This window comes from Grampus griseus, assembly GCF_964374135.1.
Source record: "Grampus griseus genome assembly, chromosome: 5".
Classification (NCBI taxonomy): domain Eukaryota; kingdom Metazoa; phylum Chordata; class Mammalia; order Artiodactyla; family Delphinidae; genus Grampus; species Grampus griseus.
In genome coordinates this window covers 140,245,898-140,259,760 of record NC_138998.1, presented here as the reverse complement: position 1 = coordinate 140,259,760, position 13,863 = coordinate 140,245,898, and the positions used below count along the sequence as shown (strand labels likewise).

The following is a 13,863-nucleotide window of genomic DNA, read 5'->3' as shown; positions in this document are numbered from 1 at the left end:
TCAGTATCAGAGATATTTCACTTGAATGTAAGCGTTCCTATAGAGGTTTTGGAACTCCATCAGCAAGGGTTTTATAGCGCATGTACCTCCATTCTACAAACCCCTGGTTTGTACGGTTCAGTCTTTCCAAATGTTTTTTAATCTGACCCACGTGGTTACCTTTGTTCCTTAAATAAGCAAATCTGTTGATTCTACAACGGAACTCAAAAAGAGCAGGTGTATGGTTACTAAACGTTTTCTCCTGCCAATTTATAGACAAAAGAAATGGTTTCGTGCTCAGCAGAATGTCACCCTGTGTTATTTCTTGGCCTTGATGGATTCGGTTCCAGTTTACAAGAGGGGATGTTAGTTCCTGCATGTGAAGTTTTCAAGGTGTCAGCATATTTGGGGGTGTTAAAGGAAGGCAGGAGGGCACCCCCCCCCAGCAAGTGAAAATGAGTGTCGCAAGAATGTCCTCGAAAGTGATAGTGACACCAACCCCCCACCGAGCAGATCACAGTCCTGCAAAGTCACACTGAAGAGACCAGATGGCTCCAGACCAGGCACTCTCTCTGGAAAAACAGCAACGTGTTACCGTGCGTTGCCGATTGGAAGGCGACGGGGGTGGCCTGACAGTGACGCAAAGGAGAAGAGCCGGTGTCGACGGGGCCACTTGTGCCGTGTCTACGGGGGCTGTTGAACCTGATCGAGCCACACTTGAATCACGCACCCCTGATTCCAGGTCCCAACTGGTGACGGTTTGGCTTCCGTGCAGTGTGCTCCAAGGGAGAGAAGGGGCTGGCTGGAGAAGGGGCGCCTAGACCCCTTGGATGTTCAAGTTCTGCTGTAAACTAGCAAACCCTTTTGGTTTTGTACATGGTCACGCTACATCCGTCTGTCCTGAGAGTCAGCTCATCCTCCACAGTTTTTCAAAGCCTCTTTTGGAGCATGTAAGACGGAGGTACAGAACTATTCCAGAAGACCTCATCACCAAATGGGCCTGAGAGGAAGCCACTGAGAGCCTAAGAACTGGCCCGGGAGGGGACGGGAGGAGGTCTCCAGCCATCTGCATTCACCAAGGTGACCTGGGGTCATTGGGCTCCTGGTGTAAAGCCCCAGCCTCAGGCAGGGAGCTCTGGCAAGCAAGGTTTAGGTTTGCCACACTGCACTATAAGACCGTCACAGCCTCAAATAAAAACAAAGGAAGAGCAGCAAAAGCCATTTCTTTTGCACCCCAGAGAAAGCCCACCTTAGCACGATAGTTTCCAAGAAGTACAAAAGTAATTCATTCATGCTTGGGGAAGAGAAACCCGCCTTTGCACTTGAGCAGCTCCCCCTCTGGAGCCCCCTCTCTACTCTGGGATTTCTAGATTCTCCCTTTCTCTGGCCTTCCCTCCCCACCACTGTCCCAGTCGGTTGGATCAAGTCTCCCAGCGCTGGGTTGGAATCCAGTCTTCCCTTAATGGAATCGCTGAAAGGGAATTTTTTTTTTTTTTTTTTTTTTTTTTTTTTTTTTTTGCGGTACGCGGGCCTCTCACTGCTGTGGCCTCTCCCGTTGCGGAGCACAGGCTCCGGACGCGCAGGCTCAGAGGCCATGGCTCACGGGCACAGCCGCTCCGCGGCATGCGGGATCTTCCCGGAACAGGGCGCGAACCCGCGTCCCCTGCATCGGCAGGCGGACTCCCAACCACTGCGCCACCAGGGAAGCCCGCTGAAAGGGATTTTAATGGCACATTGTACTCGTTTTAGCCAGCCTGTCAGCGCAGGCCTTGTGCAATGGCCATGGAAATTAAGAGGAAGCAAACTTCAATTTGAGAAGGGTGTTCAAATGCATTTTTATAGCTCAGAAGCAAACCAATACAGATAATCTGATGTGGGGCTGCCTAGAATATTTAACTCCATCCTGGCATTTGGCAAGGATGAGGCTGGAGGGTCCGGCTTCAAAGTAGGAGGTGCTGTCCCATTCCATCGGAGTGTTACTGTGGTGAGGCCCCAGCTGGGCTGGGGAAGAGTAAAGAAAACTCTCCAAACCCTCAGATGTGACTTTTGTTCTCAACCCACGAGGTAATCTTGGGAGGCGTTATTTCATTTCTAAGAATCATGTCACCTGTTTGCGCAAAGCATGCCGTACATGCCAGCCTCACCTTCCTGGGGAGGAGACAGGACAGCCAAGCCTCCCCATGGGATTAGGAAACCTCTTTGTGGGTCCTTGTGAAAGGCAGAGGTGACTGACATCCAAGCAGGCCGATTAAAGGGGAAATGAGTCAGAGGTAACAGTCAAGGCCACCCCCAGTGGTTTTGTAAAATGGGGTGAGACACATCCGTGCCATAATGGTCCCGTTGTGTGCTCACATCAGGGCCGGATGTTTGCTAGGTGTCTTGTCAGGTCCTGTAGCCTCAAGCCCCCCAGACCTGCCTTCACGTCCCCTCTCCCCTGCTCCTGTGACCTGGGATCTATCTCTGAACCTCGTGTACTCCACACATTGAAAGGACAGAATTGGCCCCTGCGCCAACTGGACCAAAGCGCTGCTTGAATTGTATAAATGCAAATGGCTCCAGTCTCCTTGGGGGACAGACGACCCAGAGTACCCCCTTAACTCCACCGTGTGGACGAGCTCTGAAAGCCAGAGAGTGCTGTCTGAGTGCAGAATTTTCTCCGCTCCACCTCAGCATTTCACAATGTGGGTTCTCTTCTTAACAAGGGGTCCTAAATGTTACCAACGCCAACGCAGTGTCTGCCATCCAGGAAGCAAAAGCCGCTTTCAAAAATAAGTCACACTGGGGTGAGTGAGGACAATCAAACCGGATTGTTCCCCTACGTCCCTCGACACAATAGTTTGTGTAACGGCACCAGAGTCCACATTGTTCCAAATCATCTGTCCCATCAACTTAGGCTATGTGAGTGAATTCCTTGAGGGAAAGTAATCACTGTATCAGAAGCCAGGGAAATCATCCTTGGGGTGTACTTTTTTTCTCCTGAGAACAGTTCCTTTCACAATTATGTTGTCTACTAGGAATCTATTATACGATCCAGATTTTCCTCTCAAGCCATCATTAATCATATGGTGAAAATGGAGCTAGAATTGAAAATACAAGTTGTTTTCTTAGACGCTGAAGTCAATGTCTGGCAATTGTCAAGCTCAAGAATTAGAAAGCATCAGTGCCTGACATTTGCCTTCTTCAAAATGCTGCTATGGAGTCACTTACGACCCTTCTACTAAGGGTTATGAAGCGCTCTTTCTCCGTCTTCTTTCTTTAAAATAACTGTGTAGGAGTTTTTAGTATTATTCTAATCCCAGTGCCAGGCTTGGCTACAGCATTCTGTGTTGAGTGTGTGTGGTAGCACCACGTTCTGGGAGAAAACGGCTTTCCTAGAGTTTACTGGAGTGGCCCAGTGTCTTCGAGATGGAAAGAAGCCTGAACCAGGAATCCGATGGCTGGGTGGCGGACCTTGCTGGCTCCGACCTTGAGCGAATCACTCCAGCCCTCAGGCTCCTTTGTCCTTCACTGCACACTTCACTGTGGGCATTACGATGAGCTCAGCACATAAAGTTGAATTTTTAAAAAAACAAAAGACTATTGACTTGATACAGACAGAAAAACAGAATATGGTCAGAGAAGTAAGAGCATAAGCTCCTGCCCCAAAGTTTGGTCACACTTGGCATCACGCTGGGCATCACACAGAGGCGACGTGAAACCTAAAACTACCACCAAGAGAAAAGGGGAACGCTTGCCAGCTCGGCAGCGTCTGTGGGCGCCAAGCCTGGAGAAGGAGCACAGCTTCCCTATGGCCGTGGGGACCCTGGCACCCTGAGGCCCTGCGCCAGGCGCTGCCCGGTGCCCAAGCGTCGGAAACCACCACCCAGCCCCCGGCCTAGCTCCCAGCTCAGGCTCGGGCAAGCCCTTCACACGTGGCTTCCTTTCTATTCAGTGAGAAAGTGGACGAGTATCCCACACCCTCGAGTTATGCGGGAGTGATAAACAATCTAAATTCTGAACTGCGAGGGTACCAAGAACAAAAGAAACGATGGGGCTGCACGGGAGAAGGGGCACAGAGAGGGAAGTGGACACAGGCACTGGGGTGGAGAAAGAGGCCAGGAGGAAGCCAGACAGAGAAGTCAGGCCTCGTTGGCTGAGAAACCAAACACCTGGACACACCAGGCTGACGGTGCCGACTTCCTCTCCAGCCCTAGCCATCTCTGACTCACAGGCAGGTCCCGGGGGCCCACTTTCTACTCCTCCCCGCTTGAGCCCACACAGGTTACTGCAGGGCAAGTGTTTATCCGGCAGCCATCTGGGCGGGGCTTCCTAGGAGGCCACCGGCCATGGACGGTAGCGGCTCCTCCCTCATTAATTAAGAGGCCATCACTGTTGACAATCAGTGTGACCAGTTCTAATACGTAGAGAACAGAGGGTGGGCAAGCCGCACACCTGACCAGGAAATGATATTCTTCACCTGCCAGCCCCAAGTGAACACCTGCAGGGTTGGATTTCAAACCAAGATTCTGCCATGGTTTTCAAACATGTGCATTTCTGCATCTCAAGCCTTCACCTGCGAGGATACCCACCCAAGCGTTTTCAGCATCATGACCACGTTTCTAAGGCCACACGTAACACGTGGACAGAAACCTGCCCATGTGGCCCACAGGTCTGCCACAGTTTGTCTATAGAGACACAGCAGGTCAAAACCTCACGACACCCTCTTGGTCGCCCAGTGCATTGTTTCGGTAAAATCTTTGTTCAAGTGGAGAAGGAAAAGGCTGGAATCTTATGTCGAAATTTCAAGAGACTCAACCAAATGGGCCCGACCCTGAGCCTCTCACAGAATTTCTTTGTTAACAGAACAGGCTGGCACACTCTGAAGATGTTGAGTCTCAGATAACAATGCGACGGTATCAGCCGCTGGGGAGGTTTGGGATCTGTTCCCATTGGTGCAAACAGACACAAAATCATCCCACAACCAGCTCGGCTCAAAGGTCCCAGGCACCAGTCAATCAAGGTTCTAAAATCATGGCTCTAAGGAATTCCAGGGTGCCCACGCCAACCGTCTCAACTGCTTCACGTCAAGAGAGTAGGAAGCAAAATGAAGGCAATAAGGGGCAGAAAGATGCAAAGTAAACAAGTGAGTCTTGGTGGGTCTCCTTCAAAAACGAAGAAGGATTGAATCTAGATTTAAGTTGAGAGCTCTAAACAACCCCACTATTCCAGGATATTCCGGGGGTACCTGAGTCACTTTGTTGCAAATTCCTCATAGATTTTCAGGTTGTTTTCAATGATTCATTAGAAACTGAGGACCACTGTTTCTGGGTGATGTGTAGCACGTCCTCTCCCAGTCACCCCCCCGCCAAAGATGGATACATGGAGGGTGCACGGGGCAGCGGGGGACACGGAGTGAGTTCCACGGGAAGAAGTCGGTCGGGCTCGAGAAAGAAATACCAACCCAGGGAGGCATTAACTCCACACACTTTGAAAACCTAGAGCTGGCAAGGGAGCATCCACGTTGCTAAGAAAACTCAGAACACCGTCAGTCATCAATTCCCATTAACATGCAACAGGCTGGCGGCAAACTCCTGTGGGCGTGGCTCTCCCGAGACCTCCGAGTCCCACCTGCTCCGACCTCTCTTCTGTTTTTATGGATAGCCCACCAACGACCCCCATGAGACAGTCCTTTCAAGATCTGTAAACATACACGTCTGGTTTCCAGAGAGGTTACTGTAGGTCACTTGTTACTTTTCAACACGTCAAGCTTGGGAGGAAACACCTGGCTTCCACTTTGCTCTGAAACATTAAAAAAAAAACAGTCCTATCTCGAAAGACTAACATTAACGGCATCCGGTAAAGAGGACCCTCCGAGTGCAGACAGGAAACTGGCACACATGGACCGTGGTCAAACTGTGTGATCAGATCAGAGCTTAAGAACCAGCGTGTGACTCACAGACGTAGAAAACTTATGGTTACCAAAGGGGAAAGGAGGGGCGGATAAATTAGGAGTTTGGGATTAACAGATACACACGACTATATATAAAATGGATAAACAACAAGGACCTACTGTATAGCACAGGGAACTATATTCAATATCTTGTAATAACCTATAATGGAAAAGAATCTGGAAAAGTGCATATATATATATATATATATATACGTATATATATATATACGTATATATATATATATGTATCACTGAATCACTTTGCTGTACACCTGAAACTAACACAATGTTGTAAATCAACTATACTTCAGTCAAAAAAAACCCAACAAATGCTGTGAATCTTGAGTCATCTAATCTGATCTGTTCATATCGTAAGTGAGGAAAAATCAGGCATAAAGCAATTACATGCATTGGCCACAGCAGAGCCAGAGTCTGGAAAGAGAATCAGCCTCCCAGCTTCCAGACCCAGATCCTCCCAAACAACCTGTTCCTTCCTCCGAGGTGCCGCGCCTCTGGATGCCCCCGCCCTACCTTTCCTCCTCCACCAGGGACCTTCTGGGACCGAGTAGGAAAGGTCCTTGAATTCGATGTTCACAGCCGCCCTCCGCGGCAGGGAGGAGAGGCGCTGGGCCTCTGTAAGACTGTTATCCTCTTTCTTCAAAAGTCCGTTCAGCAGCTCCATCTCTATCACCTCCCTGCTGCTGGAGACCACCTCGTCCACAGAGACGCACACTGACTTGGGCTCTGTCATTGCTGCAGAGTGACTGCTGCCATTCTAGAAAGATGGGGAGGAAAAGCACCAAGAGGAGGTATAAGTTACACCACGGGAAGGACCACAGGGACTCACCATCAGGCTCAGGGCCATCGATCAGTCAGAGTCATCGATCAGTGCTTCTCACCCTCCATGGTGCCCTCAGCGTCACAGGAAGGATGCTCACCTACAGGAATTCCTCCTCCCCGGCCCTCACTTACTCTTCTACTAAAAACATGCTAAAGATAAACTATGATCTACCGTCTTATCTAGGAATCCTAACATCTAATCACAAAACTGATAAATACATCACCTGTCTCAAAGAATGAGACACCAGCCACCCTAAAAATTATCTGCCTGCAGTCCACTCACTAAAAAATCCCATAAAAATGCATGAGGCTGCTAAGAAACGCACAACTGAAAAAGCTTTACAATGAGCTCTTTTAGCCCCTTCCTGGCGTAACCTCATAAACGTTTCTCGAGAGCAGCGATGCCACTTGGACCGACGGGGTTGGTAGGAGATGGCCTTTGCGTTTCCCTTGTAAGTCTTCCCAATCCCTTACAGCTCTCCTCTCTCACTGTACCTTCATAATGGCACTGAAGTGTTCGAAAGGTTGATTTGTTTTTCTCTGGGATACAGACAAGGAAACTGAGGCACAGGCTATGTTAAGGAACTTGCTCTGAGCTCTACGATCAAGTGAGGGGCAGAAGTGATCCCAGTGTGAGTCATCTTGAAAGACGGTTGCCTCTTCCACTGCATCACCTGGGTACCTAGTACACAGCTACACTGGCTTGGCAACGGCTGGACAAGTCAATATGCTTTAGGCACCTCCAACACACAGAAGAACCCTGGGGTGGATGAACCATGCGCTGTGCTTTTTCTAGCTGCCTCTTGAATCAAGACAGAACATTCCACAGTGCCCAAAGCGTGGCCTCTGGCGACACTCCTCCGTACTGTTGCAGGCAGTCAGCCTGATCTCGAGAGCCCGTGGACAGCCACCTTTGATAATTCAGGCCCTTCTGATGGCCGTAGGACTGGGGAGACGCCGCCATACTGCTGTTTGTTCTAAATAACATCATACTGTTATTTTGCCACAGCTTGTGAGGTATTTCTTTAAAGTTGATGGCTTTTTGATCGTTATTGTTCCTAACAAAAGGCTAAAACAAAACCAGAGAGTGCGTCATCCATAAACACCCTTATAAACTCCAGCAACTCTAGTGACCGAAACAAGCCCTCCCCCGCCTTAGAGTGGCCTCTTGAGGGTATGTGACCGCATCCTTGAAGAGGATTTCCATTATTATTATTCCACATGATTTCCATCGTGGAAATCTTGGACGATTTGGAGGTTCTGAATCTTTAAAACACAAATAGGGGGATGGGGAGATGTGGGCACAGGGGCTTCCGGTTCTTGTGCTGTTTGAAAATGTTGCTTTGCTGTTTAAGAAAAAGACACACAACACACACACCTCCCAGGCATCTCCTACCTCTGGAAAGCTTAACCGTATCAAAACTTAGCTCACTGACTATAACATTCTGTGGCTAAAAATTAAAGTGCGGAGTAAAACTCTGACAAAATTAATCTTGGTTTGCCGCTGGCGCCGAGCATGAGAAATGCTTCAAACACAAGCAGGAGTACGTTCGTGCATCCTCCGCATAATTGGGGAGGTTTGTCTTAGCCTGACAACGGGCCTCCTCAGAGCCTGGGCTGAGCACGAGCCTCTCCCGCTCCCGGGAGGGCGCTGCAGGGCGTGGCCTCTGCATCCGGGCTTGTCAGGTGCCTTCTGCGTCGGCGCCCCTTGCAGGATCAACGGGAGGCCCTGCCCCAGCTCAGCAGGCTCTTGGCTTCGTGCACCTGCAGCTCTAGCACCCAGAGCAGCACCAAATGCCATCCCTGGGCCCACCTGTCTTGCTCTTGGGGAACACGAGCTGCTGTCCCAGGGTTATAACCCCGTTTGACTCCACAGGGGCCCTGGAAACACCAAATCCTGGCTTTGCTGGGGGCTGGGGGGTGGGTAGTGGACAGAACAATGGGTGAGACAGCTCCAGGCCTGGTCCCAAAAGTCCATCCTCACCTCCACCTGGAAAGGTGAGACGTCTACTTCCAGACCCGCGTCCTGCCGGGGCACTGGCCCTAACGCCGGGAGAGCCAATTGCTCTGTCTTCAGTTGGGGGCGGGAGCTTCCAGAAGCCCCTCCCCAGGGCGTGGCCCCCTCCACCTCCAGCCACCTTGGACCATCCACACCCTCCCCCAGCACCCACCACTTGCGTCAACCCCTGAGGAAGCCCAGGGACAGGTCGGGTCTTCCCTTTTTAATGAAACCTACACGAATACAGGGACGAACGGCCATGACTCCACCCACCTGCCAGCTGGAGCAGATGCCAGACCTGGATTATGATGAGGGTCTGACTTGCCTGTCTAGATTCCAAGCCTATCTATCCTCTCACTCACTCACTCACTCACAGCCCAGATAAAGCCCTGGGCATCAGCAGTCAGCCAGACAGACGTAGCCTGTGGCCTCAGCTCGCTCAGGTCCAAGACTGGGCCGCAAACGATTTCAATGCCAAGGGGCAAGAGCTAGAACAAGATGATGCAGGGACCCACGAGGGTCACGCAATGCAGTGGGGGCCCTGGGTGGGGATACACGGTGTTTCTGAGGAAATAAACTGTGAGGTGAGCTTAGCGAGGTGGGGTGGGGAAGGGGTGCTCGTTCACGACCGACATTCCCTGCGAGGGAACAGCACGTGCAAAGGCTCGGCAGCAAGACAGAGGAACAGCTGGAGATCTGTAATTCAGGGTCTGGAGCTCTGATCTGGGGAAGGCGGGAGGGGCTTTTGGAACAAGGTGGGACTAGCGAGGCCCACGGGGTCCGCACGGTGGAGGGCTTGCAAAGCTTGTTAAGGGATGTGCACTTTATCCCGAGGTCTCTGCGGGCCGCGGAGGCATCTCAAGGCGGAAGTAGCAGACCAGCGAGCCGGAGAGAACGTCTCCTGCAGCTGCCTGCAGTGGGGAGGGTGCGTGGCCTTCACCAGCGGGGGGCAGTGGGGAGGGAGACAAGTGGACGGGCCAGTGGGACAAAGCTGGGGGAGTAAACTGATTTGGGAGCGAGAGAGGCCCGTACTTACTATTTACAGTTTTGCATTAATACCTCCCGCGGAGTAGGTAAGCAATTATGAACAGTAGCGGCTATTCGTGCAGCAATGCACAATTACTGCGCTCATTAAACTCCAGACTGCACAGGTTACTCCTCCTCCGTCTCCACAGCTCTCCGGGGGCCGGGGCCGGGTGGGGTATGACCCTCTGCCGCTCCGTTTCACGAGGAGACCACCTCACCTGCCTGAGACCCCACCGTTAAGGAGTAGCCAAACTGGGGTCCAGCTCTCTGCAGCTTCCCTGCCTGCACAGGTCCTCCCAAACAGTCCCCAGCAGCGCCGGGACGTTGCTTGGCTTTCTGTAGGCAAAGCTGTAGTGGACCCTGGGCCATCCCAGCCCCCGTCCCTTGCAGGGAAATCCACAAGAGAATGGGGGGCCACACAACCCTACCCCCAAAGCAACCGACACCAAAGCGGTGCATGCCATCACCCACTTTTCCGCCATGGGTGTCCAATTAATAAAATTCTATCTGAAATCCTATCTGATGGGTGGCAGTGGCTCTCACTCCAAAATAGACCAGCTCTCTGGAAACACATCCTCAGATGAGAGCCGCCGGTGATGTAGGTTACAGCTAGCTTGTCCTCAGCCTCCTGAGTTCATTAAAGATGAAATACATCCTCCCTCCCCATTCTTTCCCTTTCTTTGTTCGCTTCCCTATCTCGCTGAAGCATTGTCTTTGACCTCCTCTTCCACACACAATTTGTGCTGCATAATAAATGGTAAGTACTAGTGAGTCCATTCACAGGTGTGGAATGCAGAGGAGACCCTGTTTGGACTGTTCCTGCCTGCTGTTGTTAGGAATATTTTCTTGGGCACTGATTTCAGTTTGAATGCTAATATATTGAGATGCTTGTTTAGCTGGGGAGGGTCTCTAATGGTCAGAGAGCCCCTGAGCCATTGTGAGGCTGCTTCACTCTCTTTACCCAGGGAAGTCCAGTTGGAGATAGAAACTTGCCCCACAGCATCTTGGGGAAGGGAGGAAAGCCAAGAGGAACTCACAGGCTCCAGGCGTGCACTCTCACTGCTGCCAGCTATGGTGCCCACCTAGACCAGCAGACCCTGCAGTTGAAGGGCAGATCCCTCCCTGGGACCCTGGGCACATTAGAGGAGAACGTACTGGTCCAGAATCCTCAAGACCACCGCCTAAGGGAAAAGAACCCAAACGTCACGCCCTTAACTAAGCAAAGGGTAGGTGTCACTGGCCTGGTCACTCAGAATGCCAACCTCATTGTCTCCAAAATCTGGCTTCCAACAGCCCCAAATACCAGTCCCCATTGGGAGCCCTTGCCTGCCCCGCCCAGCCCAGCTCAGGGACTCTGAAACACCATGTGGGTGCTTCTTCCATCCTCCAAGGCACCTTCTCCAGACTCACACCTGGCAGCCAGCCCCGGGCTGGACCGCAGAGCAAAGTTTAGGATGCTGGGTACCTCCCCACGGCTCTGTTTATGACTTGGGTAGAATTTTTAAAATTAAAAACAAAAAAGCACAAGGTTTTCAGGGAGAATGGTTTTCACACAGAACAACATTCTCTGAAAAAATGAGCTCAGCCATTAGCACCTCCACACGAACGAAACACCTGAGTTCTGGGGCTGTCTCCAACCATAACGTAACATCCAAAATATCTTGACATAAAAACACCTGTACCTTAAAACATTCTGATTCATTATTGTCCCACGTGTATGAGCTACTTCTGCAGTCTTGAAAGGGCTTCAAGAGTTAGTTACCCAGTGTCTCCACGACCTGAAACTTTCTTTACCCACAACTAACAATACTAACCTCCTTCATTTTCCATTACCACCATCATTTAGGAATCCCAAAGAAATGAACACGGGTAAAATGAAGAATGGCCAAGTGTTACCCAAACATGCAACCAGATAAAAGCAAATGTCATGAGGAGGGGACTGCCTCTTTCAGTTTTTGATCCCTCTTATATGTAAGAAGCTAAGTCATAGAGGCAGAACATGCCCAGAGATGGGACCCGGCCTGTGGGTCCCCCTGCCCCTGGCTCTTTCCTGCTCTACCAACCTCCTTAATGTGTCCGAGGCCCCACTGTATCGGTTTACACAAAATCATTATATAATGAGCTGCCGAGGCTCGGTATGTTCTACAGTAACCTGTTTGGAATCATAGGATGCAGTTGTCAGAGCAGAGCATGCGCAGAAACCCGGCTACTTCTTTTTTTTTTTTCTTTTCTTGAGCTCAAGGCAAGAGGTAACTGTCGGTCAAATCCTGCTGAGCCCTGCTGACTTCAAATACGGGATGCTAAAAATGAAATAAAGGCGAGGGGTGGAGGTGAAAACCGATGTGCACGGTGGGGTTACAGCTCAAGGGAAGTGACTAGCAGGATAGTAAATACATAGACAAAGGATAGAAGGGGGATGGATAGGGAGGGCGAGAGGGCTTGGAATACGGAATGCTTTCTACTTGTACTTTAGATGACCTGAAATCGGTCCAGAGGTACCTAACTGCACTGTTGGCGTGCTAGGCATAGAAATGAAGGGCCCTAGGATGGGTGAGACGATGGTTAGTTTGTTTTTTTTTCCTAATGTGACTTTATGGAGATATGTTAAAGGGGCAAGAGGAGACTCTTGACCACTCAGAGGAATAGCACTTACTGTAATAGTGTCTAGCAAAGAATGCGCCTGCAGCCGGTGGTACCCCTACGGAGCTGGCACCCTTGGGAAAAGTGAGATGCGTGCCTCTGTCCCCACCCTATTCTCTCTACAGGGTGCAGAAATGTGGCCAGAGGTACCCAGGCTCGGCCCTCATCTGCCTCCCCATGACTCCGCCGCCCCCTCCTGAGCAGGTCCGGGAGAGGCTGTCCCCGAGGGCGAAGGGGCAGCACGGGCCCCGGCTCTCCACCGCCTCTCTCTTTTGTTCCCCCAGACAGTGCCGGTGCTCCGGAGAGTAGCGCGAGAGGCGCCCGCTCCCCAGGCTCTGGCCGCACGCGCCGGCAGAGGGATGGGGCCCCCTTTCCCTCTGGCCCGGGCTGCCGCCCCGCCCCAGTACACTCCGGGTCCCCAGGCCCCAGGCCCCTCACTCGGAGGCAGACGAGGTCAAGGCCATCAGTACACTTGTGGGGCTGCTGGCCTCCTTCCTCCCTGCCTCTCCTGGCCCCTCCGCCTTCCCCGCATCCTCGGCTGCAAGGGGCATCCCGAGGAGCCAGGTAGCTAGGGCGGGGGGCGATGGGAGGCGGGCGCCTCTCCCGGGGCTCGGGGGACAGGTGTCAGGGTGCGGGTGCGGGTCTTTGTGCGTTTCTTATTCTCCTAGAGAACAGAACAAAGCCCCGGGGCCAAAGGATGCGCTCACTCACCATGGCGGTGCCGACCGAGAAAGCGGCCGTCAGACAGGCCATGCCCCGGGGGCGGCGGCGGTGGGGACGAGGCTGCGGGCAGCGGGGACGGGCGGCGGGCAAGAGGCGCGCTCGCCCTAGGCTCGGCGGCTGCGCCGGGCGCGGACTGTGGCTCTGGCTCCGGCTCCGGCCGCAGCTGTGGCCCCGGCCCCGCCCACGACCCGCCCGCGCCGGCCCCGCCCGCGACCCGCGATTGGCCGGCGCGCAGGGGCGGGGCGGAGCCGGCAGGTGCGCGTGCTCTTGTTTTGCTCCTGTGCGGCGCGGCTGCCCCAGTTCTAGGCAGTCCGGTTCCTCGCGCTGCCCGCGCCCCTGGCCTGGCTGGTGCCGAGGGTCCGCCCCGGCCCCGGAGGCGCCGAGTTCGGAAACTCGCGGGGCCTGGGCCAGCGACCCCGGGCCCCCTGCGGTCAGTCAGCGGGGGTCCCCCTCCAGAACTGCCACCTCAAAGCCTGCAGTGCCGGGCCAAGGAGGGCCAGGGGAGGCGTCTGGGGGGGGGGGGGAGGGGGGAGGGGCACTTTTTTCCTTGTTGGGCATCACTCTGCCACGTAGGAGCGTGAGAACTAAAGGAGAGATGGCCGCTCCAACGACCCCTCCCCCGCCACTGCAGCTTCCATATCTGGGGTGGTACCCCCATACTGAGGCAGCACACTCACTCATTAATGCAGCATTGCTGTGTGCCAGACGCAGAGCCAAGTGCTGGGTA

General features: G+C 52.7%; 1 protein-coding gene across 2 annotated transcripts in view; it reads right to left on the bottom strand.

Moving 5' to 3' along the window:
• The window catches only part of ABCG1 (ATP binding cassette subfamily G member 1), a 60,677-nt gene extending 47,420 nt beyond the window's left edge, over window positions 1-13,257 (bottom strand). For both annotated transcript variants that reach the window (XM_082654934.1, XM_082654935.1), the window contains exons 1-2: window positions 13,125-13,257; window positions 6,440-6,683 (exon numbers count right to left, since the gene is read on the bottom strand). In XM_082654934.1, the coding sequence (XP_082511060.1) occupies window positions 6,440-6,683; window positions 13,125-13,166 (286 nt within the window). In that variant the 5' untranslated portion in view covers window positions 13,167-13,257. The remainder of the gene's footprint in view (window positions 1-6,439; window positions 6,684-13,124) is intronic.
• Between the last annotated feature and the right edge of the window lie 606 nt (window positions 13,258-13,863).